General features: G+C 36.2%; 1 protein-coding gene and 1 long non-coding RNA gene across 4 annotated transcripts in view; both read left to right on the top strand.

Annotated features, from left to right (window-relative positions):
- epha3 (eph receptor A3) overlaps positions 1–15,958 on the top strand; it is a 133,251-nt gene that overhangs the window by 87,419 nt on the left and 29,874 nt on the right. For all 3 annotated transcript variants that reach the window (XR_014207397.1, XM_082175293.1, XM_082175292.1), the window contains exons 7-11: positions 4,448–4,610; positions 6,717–6,819; positions 7,300–7,364; positions 9,305–9,430; positions 11,649–11,834. Coding sequence is in view for 2 of the 3 variants with exons in the window: in XM_082175293.1 (XP_082031419.1) it covers positions 4,448–4,610; positions 6,717–6,819; positions 7,300–7,364; positions 9,305–9,430; positions 11,649–11,834 (643 nt within the window). In the remaining variant the exon portion in view is untranslated. The remainder of the gene's footprint in view (positions 1–4,447; positions 4,611–6,716; positions 6,820–7,299; positions 7,365–9,304; positions 9,431–11,648; positions 11,835–15,958) is intronic.
- LOC309502778 lies at positions 11,850–15,721 on the top strand. Its single transcript, XR_014207400.1, has 2 exons — positions 11,850–13,255; positions 13,298–15,721. It is a non-coding gene; the product is annotated as an uncharacterized lncRNA (long non-coding RNA).

A 15,958-nucleotide genomic window follows, 5' to 3' on the forward strand; every position in this document is an offset into this window, starting at 1 on the left:
CGCACTGGCCGCAGACTTGAACATATAAACCTCATAAAAGAGAGCCAGATTCGCTAAGTGACTTTTCAAAGAAAAATGTGGCATCAACGGGCAGAGTTCAAAAACACCATGATGTTTACACTGCATAATGTTGTATAGCGCAAAATCAAACAAACTGTGCTTAATGGATTCTCAAAAAGGCATCGGGATGCATGGTAACCGGAGTGATGCAGCTCCTGTGAGAAAGCAAGAGGTCCAATCCGGAGGTCCAAGAGGTCCATGTTGCTTCACTTAAAATAAATCTCTTTTTGATTATATGCCAGAGGGGAAATACTCTGCTCTTTGTGTGTATATATCAAACTAACAAAGCTATGAAAGAGGAAAGAGCCTTACAATTCAAGCATCTCTAAATACTTGAGCGCTCTGGCTCATGTTTCCCTGACGTTACAGCATCCCGGTCGCTCTCGTCTTTTTGGCAACACTCACGTGCCTTTTCAATGTTCTTCATGCAAGTGAAACGGTGCACATTTATGATTTTTTTTGTCCGTTTATCGTATTGATCTCACAGTGTATTTGAGAATGTTTATTTCTCGTCAAACTTAGATGGAAGGAGTGCTTTGGAAAAGCCATTTCATATTTACAGAATTTCTTCTTTAGAGGAGAGGAAGGCTGTAAGCCCAGATTGCAATATTTAGACTGTCAAAGTAGAACATGACAAGCATATTAAATTCCACCAATAGCGCACTTGCCGAAAAGTAACAATTGCACGCCTTGTCAAACCCCAGAGCTGGGAGGTGGCTGATGCGGACCTAGGACATATGGTAAGAATATAATTTTTGCAGCGAAAATTTAGACACACCTGTATATGATTTCCAGCTGATCACATGATGTCGTGAGCAGTGAACGGTGACACCCTGTGAAAAGATTTATGACTCGAACAGAGACGCATACAATATGACACAAGGTATTGGTTTCGTCTTCCGTGGCAGAGTGAATTTATATTCGAGGCCTCCTCAAACCATAAAACCTGATGCGCTCCATTTGTGGCTTTGCATTCAAAGTCCAAAGATTTGAAATGGTTTCTGTGCTGCCTTCGGGAAAGAAGTGGGAATGATTGTCGTCAGATCCAGATCAAATGTGATGTTTGCATTAGTCACTGGGTTTCCACTAGAGTCCCGCTACATCATATGGATGTTTCTTTCCATCATGGGTTGTGTCAGTAGACGTCCTACCGCATTTATAAAACTGCTAGATATACAGATGAAATCACTTTTACAAACAAATGTCCTCTGGTGACACTTACAGGCTCTTCGGGGACCCCTGAAAAGAGCTGTTTTGGATTAGTTCTTCATTCAAAAAATGCTGTGAGAGGAGCCGAAATACCAAAATATTGCTTCTGGGGCTGTATTATAAAAAACTTCCTATCTTAATTCTTGACTTAAGATTTAAAAAAGTTATATTTCCGTCCTGAAATTGCCATGGTTGCTAAACAGATAGGATTTAGAGTTGGGATGTTTCTGAAATATCCACATTATCACATCGCAAAACTTCCAAAGCTCAGCCGCACTGACAGATGTAAAGTCAAGTACAAGACCATCTATGATCTAACTCCACCATCGCTGCACGTAATGGCTCTTTGTGAAAAGACATGTGAATAAAAAAACATGCAATCCTGATAAAATATGGCTTTTCATTTGTTTTGAATGTTCTAAGTAGCATGTTCAAACTAAACCAGCGGTCTGGTTTTGATTTGTATAAGTCTGGTCAACGTCAAATATTATTACTTATGTGGTGAAATGTGTATTTAAGCCGTTAGGACGCATAGTGCGTGCATATTTGTTTCTTTTATTTTTTGCTTATTATATTTCTTTAGAAATGTTAAATATATTTGAGGTCATGATTTCAACATTTTAGCCAAATTATTTGAGTGACTTGGTCTGTAGTTAATTTTTTTGACCATTTTTTTTTATAATACTATATTATTACTATGTAATAATCTACATATAATTTATTATTTATTATATAGTTATAATTCCACAATTATTTATATGACAACATTCTATTAACATTAATCATAATTTCTCAAAATCAAAACACTTATTTTCTATGGGTTGTTGTCTCTTATTTTCACCAAGGTTGCATTTATTTGATCAATATAGTAAACATTATAATATTGTGAAATAATATTAGAATTTAAAACAGATGGTTTCTGTTGTAATATACTTTTATTAAAATGTAAATTTAGATGCATCATTTATCTCACATGATCCTTCGGGAATCATTCTAATATGCTGATTTGGTGCTCCAGAAACATTTCTTATTATTTTCAGTGTTCAAAATATTTTTGCTGCTTAATATATATTTTTTAAATCTTTTATAACAATGCAAAAATCTTTAATGTCACTTTTGATCAATTGGTAGTGTAATCCATTTTACATCTGTTTTAGCATTTTAAAAGCCTTGTTTCTTGTCTATTTGCTCACATTGTTATAAATGTGGCTATTATTGCTGTTTTATTGGTTTCTGATTAGTGGATAAGCAGAGGATATTCAAAGAAATCCAGTGTATGTAACTACACTACATCTCTCATCTATAGTGACGTCTGACAATTATGGTCCATACCTTGGCGCATCAAGAATCCTATTAGCATGTGTAGTCTAGACATGAAACCCAATAGAGCTTGATCTGTTACATGTTTACCGACCCTCGAAAAGATGCTCTCAAATCTCATTTGCCGTTAATTACTTCAGTGTGGGGAAATTCAATATCTACAGTGTGGACAAGTGAGCTATTCTTAGAGGTCAACGACAGAGCAAAATACAAATGAACTTTTGAAGTTTTGCCATAACACTAGCTATGGCTGAAGACTGATAAGTTACATGGATGAATGTGCTGGATAATGCCGGCAAATGAGTGATCTTTCTGTTTGTGGGATGTTTTCCCCCTTTTTCTGGACTCCTACAATAAACAACTGAAACCTCCGCTCTTTCTCATTCCACTCCTGCCTCTTTTTCCAGTCAGAGAAACATCTGGAAACAATGGTTTGAAAGCAAAGACGCCCCATAAATCAGTTGGGTTTTTTTGCTTGTAGAGAGGATCAACGTACCACAGAAATCTTTAGGAAAGCCATAAAAATGTGAACCGAAGGTGGCAGTATATTAAGATGAGCTGGCACTGTCCCAGTTAGCCTTAGATGCTCCCGATGGGCATGCATTTTCTCGTCCAGAAACGTCCCTTTCCTGTCCGCTCGTATGGTCAGATGGTCTTTGTATGTCTCTAATGAGATATGATTTACTTCAAATGCTCATTATTACTGTTTAAGACAAGGCTCTGCGTAAGTGGCCTTGAGTTGCTCTTAAGTCCCTCTAAGGCAAGTCAATCCATATAAGTAACAGTCCCAGGCAGCTGTTTTCAGTGTAGGTGGTAAACATGCCTCTACTAGAATAGGAAATTATTTTTATATAAAAAATTCTTAAGCTTCGATCAAAATTAAATTATGCCCGCTTAATCAATTCAAATCCCGGTGGATAAAAACTAGTCCCGGCCCACATTTTCTTATTAAATATTTTCTTATGAAATACTTTTATTCAGCAAGGGTGAATCAAATTGATCAAAGGTGACAGTAAAGACATTGATAAAGTTATAAAAGTTTTCTATTTAAAATGAATGCTGTTATTTTAAACTTTCTGTTCATGAAATAATCCTAAGAAGAATGTATCATGGTTCTCACAAACAAAATATTAAGCAGCAAGACATTAAAAATAAAATAAATGTTTTTAAGCACTACAGTAAATCAACATTTTAGAATATATTTTGAATGAGCATGTGACTGACTGGAGAAATGGTTGCTGAAATGTCAGCTTTATATATTACATTTTAAAAGATATTAAAATAGAAAACAGTTAATTTAAATTGCAATAATATTTCACAATATTACTATTTTTACTGTGAACTAAAGACAATTGAGTTATGATCTCTTCAAATTGTTCACTCAGAAATTGGTAGTACATTTCAGAAAGCAATGGCAAGTAACACATTTGATTTTTAATGACTGAAATAGTATTGTATTCTTGCAAAATATACTCAATAATCTTTTTTATTTTTTTTTATTTTTTTATTTACTACTTCAAAAAACAAAAACAAAAAAAGTTTTTACAGTGTATTTTTGATCAAACAAATACAGCCTTGGTGAGCATAGAGGCTTCTATCAAAACATTAAAAACCCTTACCAACCCCAAACATCTGACCAGTAGTGTATATGGGATTATGAAGTAAAATATGAAAAGCACTTCAAGTTGATATTATACATTGTAATAACCAAGAATATCATAAAAGATACATTTGAATCACCATTAACCTCATTCATTAATCTAGCATTGTTGCTGCAGGCAAAAGATGCTCAGATGTTTATGCTATGCTGAAACTAATTTATGTCCTTTCTGTTTTCCTCTTGGTTTACTTCCTACAGCAGGAACAAGAAACCAGTTACACCATCCTGAGGTCGAAGGGGACAAATGTCACACTGAACGGCCTAAAACCCGATACCACGTACCTGCTGCAGATCAGAGCGCGCACCGCTGCCGGTTACGGCGGGACCAGTCGCAAGTTTGAGTTTGAGACCAGCCCAGACTGTAAGCATTTACTTACTTCCTATCATACTGTTCTCTATTTACAGTCACATTCCCCCAGTCACCACCGCCGGATCTATTCAATCCATTCACAGCTGTGCAGAACAAAGAACAATATAGACAATAGTCACAATTCTCTTGGTTTCTCATCTCACACACTGTCTAGCAAGTCATTCACACAGTAAACCACTTGGTTAAAACGACACATGCTGCATCTTTTGTCCCGTGATGGCTGGCAGCTGTTGTCTGAAACACTATTAAACACTTGTAAACCCTATATTGTAGAGCAGCATTGCTGAAGGCCTTTTTATCTAATGAAACATTTATAGGAAATCAATGCACACTCATGTAATGAAATGATACTGTGAGTGGCTCTCCACAGGTTTCTGGGCATGATCAGAGATCTATAGGCGCCTCTACACATATAGCTGGTGCGAAATATACACCGTGGCACAACTGAGATCATAACTCATGCAGAAAAGGTCTGAATATGGAATTATGTGTCTCAGTCACTAGATATTCCATAATGAAAGAGATAAATGTGTATATTTTGTGTTAAATATTCATTAGCTGAAAATGAGTAGCATCATAAATGTTAAATGATTGGTAGAAGTTTATTTCTCAACATTGATTTATTAATTAATCTCATAACTCGATTATTGAGTACTGGGGAAAAAAACAGTAAGGTTCCTTTTCCTAGGACCAATGTTGGATTAATTTGTTCAATATGTTCAGAGGTATTGATTTACATCAGCATGCAACCTCCTGCTGATTCCATTCTCTCACAAAATGATTTTTTCTTTGTCATCACTCAATTGGTGTCAACACCATCCAAATAAAAATAAAAATAAACTGTGCTCTCATGTCACGTTTATGATAAATATTTAAAATTTTGCATTCAACTTTGTTTAAGGATGGATTCAGAATACAGGATTGTTTCAAACTTACTGTCATCTCTTGAAGGAAAACAGACGGTGTTTATGGAGCTAACCAAATAACTGTGTTTTTCACATGACACATGTATTTAAATGCAGACACAGTTTTGTTTTTCTGTTGTTTTACTGTAGCTACATCTTCTTCAAATGTGGAAAATTACCTAAAAATTGCACACAAAAATATGCACACAATTGCTTAAAATTTTAATTCACTAATAAAAATCACCAGAGCCTGTGTGACCCTGTTAAACTTTTAAAAAGAGTAAATACAGAAATAATATACTTAAAAAAAAAAATAAAAAAAACATAAGTACGTACTGAATGAAATGGTTTTGGACACTTAATTGCTTGTTAATGGCAATTAAATGAAAAAAGTTTAATATGCTAGTAGTTAATATTTTGTACATCTTTATATGTAATTTCAGAATTACTTTTATTGTTTTTGAAATATGGTTACAGTGTACTGCTGAATGTTCTGGTGTGTGTTTCCCAAAAGCATAGTTAGTTATGTCGTTATCAGCATCGTTCAACGAGTCAGTGTTTCCAGAAAACATAGTTTTAACAAACATTCACAGACAGCATCGCAAAGTTGTGTGGTTCAAGACCTGTGGTTAGAAGCAGAGTTTCTCATTTGCATGACATGTGGAAACAATAAATCCTTATCTTGAGCAAAATAAGCAAGCTGACATTCAGTACAAATTATATCTTTTATTTAGAATCATTTTTAAAAAGACATAATTGTTACAAATTGTTACAAAAAACATGAAAGTGTACTCTCTTTAAGTATACACTTAAGTGGCCTTTTATTTCATTAATATTGTATTATCTGCACGTGCAGTTTTTAAAAGTATACTTTTAAGATTTGAAATACCCTACAAGTGCATATTCTATACAATTAAGCTCACTTCTGTTTCCACAAAGGTATACAGACTATCTTTTTGATGTTATATTTCAGTATGAAGGATTCAGTTATGATCTGAGGAAAGGGGGTTTAAGTGGTTAGTGGCAGATAATGTCATTAATTTGATCAAATAAAGAAAAACAATCTAATTAAATGTTACATTTGTGTTAATTGACCTTGAGCAGCAAAGAAAGCCATAATCATGCATACATACATAATCTGTCCAATGTGTACATAAAAATCTTCCTTTCTCTCTCTCTCTTTCTCCCCCAGCCTTTTCCATCTCCAGTGAGAACAGTCAGGTAGTGCTGATCGCTATCTCCTCCGCTGTGGCCATCATCCTCCTCACTGTAGTGCTCTACATTGTGATTAGCAGGTCTGTCTGTCACTCAAACCACAGTCACGCAGGGCTTTAAGTGTGCCCATCTTGAAGCTGTCACTTTGCTGTCTCAAGTCTCTCCCCAGGACCCTTGAAACACCCCCTTCAGATATGAAGTATGAAAATGTGTGCCCCTTCATTTCTGCTGCCTATAAATAGTTGACGATTCACTTGGCAGAAGCTTTGTTTTTTTCTTTCCCCTGCCCCTGCTTTGCCGAATGTAACGGGCACCCGGAGAGTCAAGTGTCATGTCATGAGGGGCTGATTTTGGCAGACTGCACAGCACTGAATCTATGGCTTATTATAAGACCCCAGAACACTGTCATGCCTCATAGCAAAGCAAAACAGTCAAGTTGTTCCTGGCTCTGACTTTTGTCTGTTCAGGTTTTAGTTTCTTTGTACATCGTTTAGAGAAGAAAAATGTTCCAATTAAAGCTGTTAAGAATAATTAACGCTTTTCATCACTTTAATTGACAGGTTGTGTAGATACAGCAAGTCCAAACATCCAGATGAAAAGAGGCTGCCCTTTGGCAACGGCCACTGTGAGTATATATATATATATATCTTATAGACTGTATTCTATTCTATTCTTCAGTCTTGCAAGTATTCAGGATCTTTCCAAGCATTTAATACCCATTCCTTAAAAATATAGTAAAAATAAAAACAAAGTTTTGCTGTGGTATTTATTTTTAAATGTCAGACAGCCCACAAAAACCCAGTAACGACTAAGTAATATCCTTTGCTCCCGAGTTACAGCAAGCCAATTGTCCATATGCTACCATTTTTCACACTGGCAGAGGTATCAGGAAGGAAATTTAATGGAGGCCCACACTATTTCTCTTAGATTAACCTGCATGAGCTGCCCTGTAGGACTATAGCTTAGGTAACTGATTAGGTCATCCATAATAGACCTATCCATCTTGAAACCCAGCAAATTACGTTTCTTGACAACCTTAGCTTCCTATCCTTTAGATTCAAATCAACAACCTCTGTGTCGGAATATGCAATTTTTTTCACTCGACCTCCCAAGCACAAGCATCAGTATTTTTACAGTGCAAAGTTAGGGTTTTTTCTAACATCCTAACCCAAAATACAAACAAAATGTTGAAGATAGTTGCAGTCTTAAAGTCACCATGACCTCATAGGGCCCTATTTCAACGATCGAAGCACATGGTCTATAGCGCACGACGCAAGTGCACTTAAGTCTGAATCCACTTTTGCCAGTTTAACGATGGGAAAAATGGTCGGCGCAATCGGCGCATGGTCTAAAAGGGTTGTCTCTATTCTCTTAATGAGTAATGGGTGTGTTTTGGACGAAACGTGCAATAAACCAATCAGAGTCTCATCTCCCATTACTTTAAAAGCCAGTTGCGCTCGCGCCATGGCGGATTCGCTATTTACATGCTGGAATTTGCCTGCGGATGGGCGCAAATGCATTGTGAAAATGATAACTGCGTTGGGCTGAAATTAGCAAAAAACACTTGTCTGGCGCTGCATTGCGCCAGGTGTATGATAGGGCCAAATATCTTTAATGTAAAAACATCTCTTTTCAGATCACGTGTGCACCAAAATGACAATAACCCAATTAATTCCTGATGAACAAAAGCAAAAAAAAAATTCTACCCTGCCTTTTTCTCATCCGAGAAGCTGTTTCACTCAATGGTCACATTTTATTGTTGCTCTGCGAAATTTCACAAGCAAAATCCAGTCATTTGAATGGGAATCGGAACGATGAAGAATTTCAGCTGATGGACATCTGGTGGCAAAGGAATTTGTTTATGCAAATTTTGCATCTGGTTCAAATTTGGTGAGACACAAATTCGTAGTGCCAACCAATAGCAAGCCTCTTGATTCAGCAGTGACTGCTGTATGGGCAGAGATTCGTAACTTAGAAATAAAGCAAAACTGAAGAGAGACACTCATTCTGGTGGTATATCTGTCAGTTTTGTACAACACTACACTTATGTAATTATAAAATGGTCAGAGGCTTTTAGAAAGCAGTTATTTAGAGTTGGTTTTGTTGTTATTATTTCTGCATCATTCACCGTATTTTGTTACATCTGCATTCTTTCACCTGCGAAATTTTGCTGAGCAAAGGTAAAAGTGACCATACTTTTAGGTGTGCTGTCTAATTTGTTTTTGTTTTGTTTTTTGGTCTTGTGAGCTTTATAATTATTTAATAAGAAAATTGGAAATTCTCCCATTACATTAAGAGATTCTTCCCTGAATACTGAATTATGATTTTTCTTCTTTTCTACATCTATTTGCATGCCAAACTATTACTGGTCATTTATTTCTTATACCTATTCATCCAAATAGTTGCCTTTTCACTGCAAAAATGGTTTCACGTTGTTTGTTGATACTCACATGCATTTGCCAGAAGAAAGAAGCAATTAATGTCACAACAACAGCAAAGCTACACGAAACCGGAACAGTAACCCCCTGCCTCATAAACTCTGGCATTATTTTGTTTTCTTTTCAGTGAGACTGCCTGGAATCAAGACCTATGTGGACCCACACACTTATGAAGACCCGAGTCAAGCCGTGCACGAATTCGCCAAGGAACTGGAAGCGTCTTGTATCGCCATAGACAAAGTTGTTGGTGCAGGTATGCGGCGTCATCACTCACTCTTTGGTGCAATGAAACAAAGTTGTTAAACTTGTAACAAACATGGCAGGTGGTGTAAATGAGAATCATTTAGCACCACAGCTGAAGGTGTGTGGCTTTGAGATGGGAAAAGGGTCCCTCCCAGTGCTCATCCTCACTGCCTCAATGCCTTTAATAGACTGCCTGCTGCCGAAGCAGAGGAGCATGGGTAAGCAGAGCACACCTCCGGCTGGGATATTATATTTCACCCCCCACAGCTCTCTCTCTCTCTCTCTCCCCGCATCCCTGATGTCTTTAACAGCGAAGCACATATCAAGATAATGCCTTGTGATTCATGGCTCTATAGACAATGCAGCAGAGCCCAGCAAATAAAGGAACCGTTCACTTTTGATGCACCACCATACTGTCGGCATACAAACATCAGGGCTTACGCACTACAAATAAGCACGTTCCCTGGTTCAAATGTCACTTCTGCGTTTTACAGCTTTCATACACTTTGGCAAGTGATACAAAAGGTGACTTGGAAAATGATCTATTAGCGTGGTTTTGGTAGATCTTCATTTATCTGCAAAGCTTATCAGAGCGATCACTGCTGAGGATTAAGCCAGGTTGATATTTAAGATGGTCAGCATCATCTGAGCGCTGGCCAAGTCCAGCGTGGCGGTTGTTTAGACAGCTTGCAATTATTCCGGCTAACTTTTTCCAGACATCAATCCTGGATTTCACCCATCTCTTTAAACTTGCATGGGAAATAAAGTAATTGCACATCGAATTCTGCAAACAGGACATGGCCCTGGCCTGGATGTCTAGGTGGTGACATCATCTTTACCCAAATGTCCATCCAAGTCTCTGTCAACATCGTCCATTGTGGAGATCTGAACCCCTGCTGAGGGCTTTGAAGTTTGCCTTACACCTGCGCATGTGCCCTAGAAATCAATTTAAAGGGTTAGTTCACCCAACAATGAAAATTCTGTCAGTAATTACTCACCCTCATCTCGTTCCAAACCCATAAGACTTTTGTTCATCTTCGGAACACAAATGAAGATCTTTTTGATTAAATCTGAGAGCTGTCTTTCCCTCCATTGACAGCTACGCATCTACTACTTTTGATGCTTCAAAAAGTTCATAAAGAGATCGTAAAACTAATCCATATAAATTGAGCAGTTTAGTTCAAAATGAAAATATTGAATTTAGGCTTTTATTCACATAAAAACAATCATCAGCTTACATATTAGTTGTGGTAAACGGAAGCTCAAGCATGTTCACTTGACGTGCGAGAACCAGTGAGGTTCATTCTAATGTTACGCAGCACATTTGAGCTTCAATGTGTTTATCATATAAAGCGATTGAGTCTCTTCAGAAAATTTGGACTAAACTGCTCAATTCATATGGATTAGTTTTACGATCTCTTTATGAACAGTTTGAAGCATCAAAGTGGTAGTTGCGTAGCTGTCAATGTAGGGACAGAAAGCTCTCAGATCTCATAAAAAAGATCTTCATTTGTGTTCTGAAGATGAATGAAGGTCTAAAGGGTTTGGAACGACATGAGGGTGAGTAAATAATGACCGAATTTTCATTATTTGGTGAACTATCCCTTTAAGGCTAGGATCATCATTATGCTCCACCTTAAAAAAAATATAAAATCACAAAAAAACGTGTCCTAATCACAAAGACTGATATACAGTGAAAAAAGTAATATTTTGATATATTATTATAATTCAAAATGACTCTTATATTTTAATATATGTGATGGCAAGGCAAAATTTTCACCATTATTACTATTTAGTGTCACAAGATCCTTCACAAATATTTGAATGGTAGTATAAACCTGAAGGATCTGTATGTTTTTATAGATTTAAAACATATTTTTACAGAAAATATACACAAATAATGTAAAACACATTGCTGCATTTAATCATCTAAAATAAAAAAGGCAGAAAACAATATTATTTGATTCCTTCTCATTTCTTTCCAACCCACATAAAAAAACACGCTTTATGTGCACATTTTACCAAAAATATTAATGGAAACGTTTTTTTTCCTATTTTCCCACAGATAATGTTTAGTTTATTTTAGACAATCAAAGCTTAGATGTAATTCTTAAATCTATCAACTGCAGTCAGGAGAGGTAATAAGCATGAATACAGTTTAATTAGAGGAGAAATCAGTGCTTCTCCTGTCAGCTTTAATTTTCTCTAAAATAAGCATCTCTCACCAGGGGAGTTTGGAGAGGTGTGCAGTGGCCGACTGAAGCTCCCGTCTAAGAAGGAGATCTGTGTGGCCATCAAGACTCTCAAAGCCGGATACACAGAGAAACAGAGACGGGACTTCCTCAGTGAAGCGAGCATCATGGGACAGTTTGACCACCCCAACATCATCAGGTTGGAGGGTGTGGTCACACGAAGTAAGTAACATTCCACTCACTGACTAAACACATTCAGTGCACCCACCTGTTTACAATTTATTTCTAATACTTTAGTTCTAATACTTCTAATATTCCATGTTAAAAGGAGAAAGATGAATGATTTAGGTGTTTTTTTTGTTTTGTTTTTTGCTGCATCTACTGTATATGAAAAGCATGTGATAATTCTACTGTGCTCTACAGTGAGTTGAATCTGTTCGGAAGATTCATTTATCATGTTTAGATTTTTTTAGAGATGTTAGTTCAGGGCTCGTCCTTTTGGGAGTATCTCATATTAAACATTAGCTGTTTCCAGTTATGGAATATTAGTGAATGTCATGAAGTTGGCAAATCCATTGCACAGAAAGCCACTTTTTTATTGACCTCTTTCTTGTAACGTTGGGCCAATGTCCAGCACAAGAGACAATTCACACAGGGCTGTAAATCACCTGTGGTTGTAAATCTCCCTGATCAGTCTTTATTATGTAGCATGATCAAAGCTAAATTCTCTAATCCATTCCACAATCCTCTTCAGGGAATCATAGGCGAAAATAGGAAGAAAAAAAATTGTTCGCACTTTACCTTATCTAACTTCAAACAGACAGCTTGAGTGTGCAAGCCGCGAAGTGTATTCCATTGATGGAGAGCACAGATGACATCTTCATTATATATTTGGCGTCTTCAATATATTTGATATTTGAGCATTCAGTCGCTTGCACATGCTCACAAAAAAACAACAACTATGATGTGCGTAGCCTGATTTTTGTGCGCAGACTGATTTTTCTGGGACATTTTGGCCACATCAACCTACAAATGTACTTATAGTCTCAGCATATTAAAATGATGGAGGAAAATATTTTACCCTAAACAACAGCACCATAAAAACAATTGATGTTTCAGTTTATTTAAATAGGGCATTTCGCAATATATAGTTCAAAAGCATATGTTGAAGTTTTTGAAAAGTTTTGAAGTTTTTTACTTGTTGAAGTACAAGTTTTTATTTTATTTTTATTATTATACATATGTTACATTTTAAATATAAAAAGTATATTAAAATCAGATGTTTTATTTTAGTCTTTATTTTGTTTTCATTCAGGCAAACTTAAAAAAAAAGAAAAGAAAAAAAGATTTCCTCAAATGTTTTACTCAGTAGTGAAAAACATTCTGTTCCCGGACAAGTTTTGTTTCATTCTATTTTAAGTAGTATTCTGAAAGGAATGCAACGGTTTCCTTTCATGTCCATAATTCCTCATAAAATGAGGATTATGTTGGTTGAGTAAATCTTACTGTGCTCAGGCTTCAGAGTTTTTGACTGTAAATAATGGGAAACTTCATTGTAAATGACTGTCAAATGTGGCTGTTGCTGGGAAGGAACGAGGCTTTGTAGTGTGTGTGTGTGTGTGTGTGTGTGTGTGTGTGTGTGTGTGTGTGTGTGTGTGTGTGTGTGCGTGCGTGTGTGTATTTAGGGAGGTGGTGCACATTGCGTGTGTTTGAAAGTTAGTCTGGGGTGCCGGGTAAGGGGCGTGGGGCCAGAGGAGGTTGGCAAGTGTCTTCAGCCTCTGACATGACGTGATTTATTAACTCTGCCCTGTTAATTCTTAATAATCCAGAGACTTTCACACCCCATTTAACCTGCTGATTTTGGCCCTGCGTAAGGCAAAATATTTGTGGAGCGGCAATTGCTGCTTCACAGAGACGGAGGGGCCGGGATACTGATTACGAGCGGGATTTCAGGATCAAAAGTTTACAGGATAGATGTGTGGTTTCAGGAGGACGGATTTTTTTGCTATCAGAAACCATAAAACAACTTAACTGAAATCTTAAGACTGGTCCATTCCAGTTTTGTGTAATGTTTTAAATGTGCGCAGTAAAACACTGAAAGTTATGGAAGCTTGTGTCCACCACAGAATAAAACATTTTAAAAGATAATTGCGACTTTTTATCTCGCAATTGCGAGTTTATATCTTGCAATTCTGACATCTTTTCTCAGAACTGTGAGATATAAAATCGCAATTGCGAGTTATAAAGTCCAATTCTAAGGAAAAAAATACTTTTTAAGCCTTTCTAAGGACTTTTTTCACAATTCTGACATTATAAAACGGCATGGCGACTTTATATCATGCAATTCTGACTTTATATCTCGTGTTTTAAAGTCAGAATTGTGAGTTTATTTTTTCGCAATTACTACTTTATATCTCACAATTTTATAATTTTATAACATGCAATTGTGATTTTATATCACGCAATTCTGACTTTATAACACAATTGCAACTTTATATCACGCAGAAAGAAAGTGAGATGTAAACTCACAATTGTGAGGAAAAAAAGTCTGAATTGTGAGATAAAATTACGCAATTACCTTTTGTATTTGTTATTCTGTGGTGGAAACAAGCTTCCATAGAAAGTCTATGGTTAAAAGTTGCTGCATAAAAATTCGATTTTTTTCATGTTTCTAGTAAAAATATTTAGTCATCAATAAAAGAAGATACATTTGGTTGGGCAGCAGAATTGAGAGTTAATAAGACTTCATTATTGTATTCAGATTTATAAAGAATATATCTTCACTTAAGTTTATTTTTCTTACCTTATTAACAAATACATGTTAACGTATGAAATGAAGTTGCAATAGTATTTTCTTTCCTATTGTGATACCCGAGTTCCCAAGTAAAGGAATACAAATTTTAAGACGCAAATACTCATAAAAAAAAAAAAAAACTTTTGCACTGTTCATCCACTTGATGTGAGCAAGACTGTTATATTCATGAGTTGTGCAGTGTTGCTCTTCTCCACTCATTTTAATTACACACATTTCATAAATTCCATTCATCACAGTGCTGTGCTGTCAGCTGTCGGGACACTGGGAGGAGAAAAAGACTAAATTATGACTTCTGCACGTACATATCGTGACAACACAGGCTGGTCATAAGGCTATTATTGATATAAAGTCGTTTTTATGTACAGGCTTTGAAATAAGGCACAGATAAAGTGCAGATGATAAAACCGGTGATTTATGAGCTGCAGGACAGAGAAAATAAAGCTGTCAGACAGTGACAGTTGACCTTGTGGTCCGTTCAAGTTCAGTCCAAGACTCTTTTCATCCTGCAGGAAACTCTCATTTACCTGAAGTCCCAGTAAGTCATGGTTATGATCGGTGACCTTGTGGTGTCAGAGGTGTCATGTGAAGAGGTGCACCTCTACTCTGACACCCCTGCTCTTGTTATGGGCTTCAGACAAAAATGTGTTGAAAACCTGGTGTGTAGCCAACAACCTGATCTGTGTTCACCCTCTTAAACTCTATAAGAAAGATTCAGCTGCTTAACCCAGAGCCTTTTATAACACCCACATCTCAGTGAATCTCAGGAAACCTGTCAGGAACTCGTCCAGGTCACATTTCAGCCCAAAATCCAACAAAAAAAAGGAAAAAAAGAAAATTAAATGTTTTTAAATATAATGTAATAAAGCCTACTAAGATTTTCTGCAATTTCATGGCAATTATTTCCCTTCATTTTTAAATTTTTTTGTGCTATTCCCATTATTATCAATGCTGATTTTTCATTACTGTAATAAAAAAATACTGTAAAATGATTTCTGAATGATCATGTGACACTGAAGACTGCAGTAATGATGCTGAACATTCAGCTTTGCGCCACAGGAATAAATTACATTTTAAAATATATGCAGAATGAAGTTATTTTAAATTATAAGATGGAGTTATTTAAAATTATGATAATATTTCACAACATCACTGTTTTTACTGTATTGTTGATCAAATAACTGTAGCCTCGGTGAACATAAGAGACTTCTTTCAGAAAAACTTACCGACCCCAAACTTTTGAACAGTAGTGTATTTTTGTAGAGTAATTTGCATAATTATCATAAAAAAATAAAAATGTTCTTGACAGGTTTCATGGCCAGTTCGCTCATAAACCTCTTCAGTGTCATCATTGAAATAACTTTGAAAGTAGTTATGCTAAGCATATATATCTAAACGTACGGTCAAACTTATCCATGCCTTTGAATGTATTATTTTTTTTCCTTGAAAATGTCTGTCTTTGAAGATGTTTTCTTTTGTCCAACATAAGCTCATTAGTTTGCAAATTGGGTAATTTAACCTTCCAAAAGAAATG

Source organism: Leuciscus leuciscus, assembly GCF_965113295.1.
Source record: "Leuciscus leuciscus genome assembly, chromosome: 7".
NCBI classification, from domain to species: Eukaryota; Metazoa; Chordata; class Actinopteri; order Cypriniformes; family Leuciscidae; genus Leuciscus; species Leuciscus leuciscus.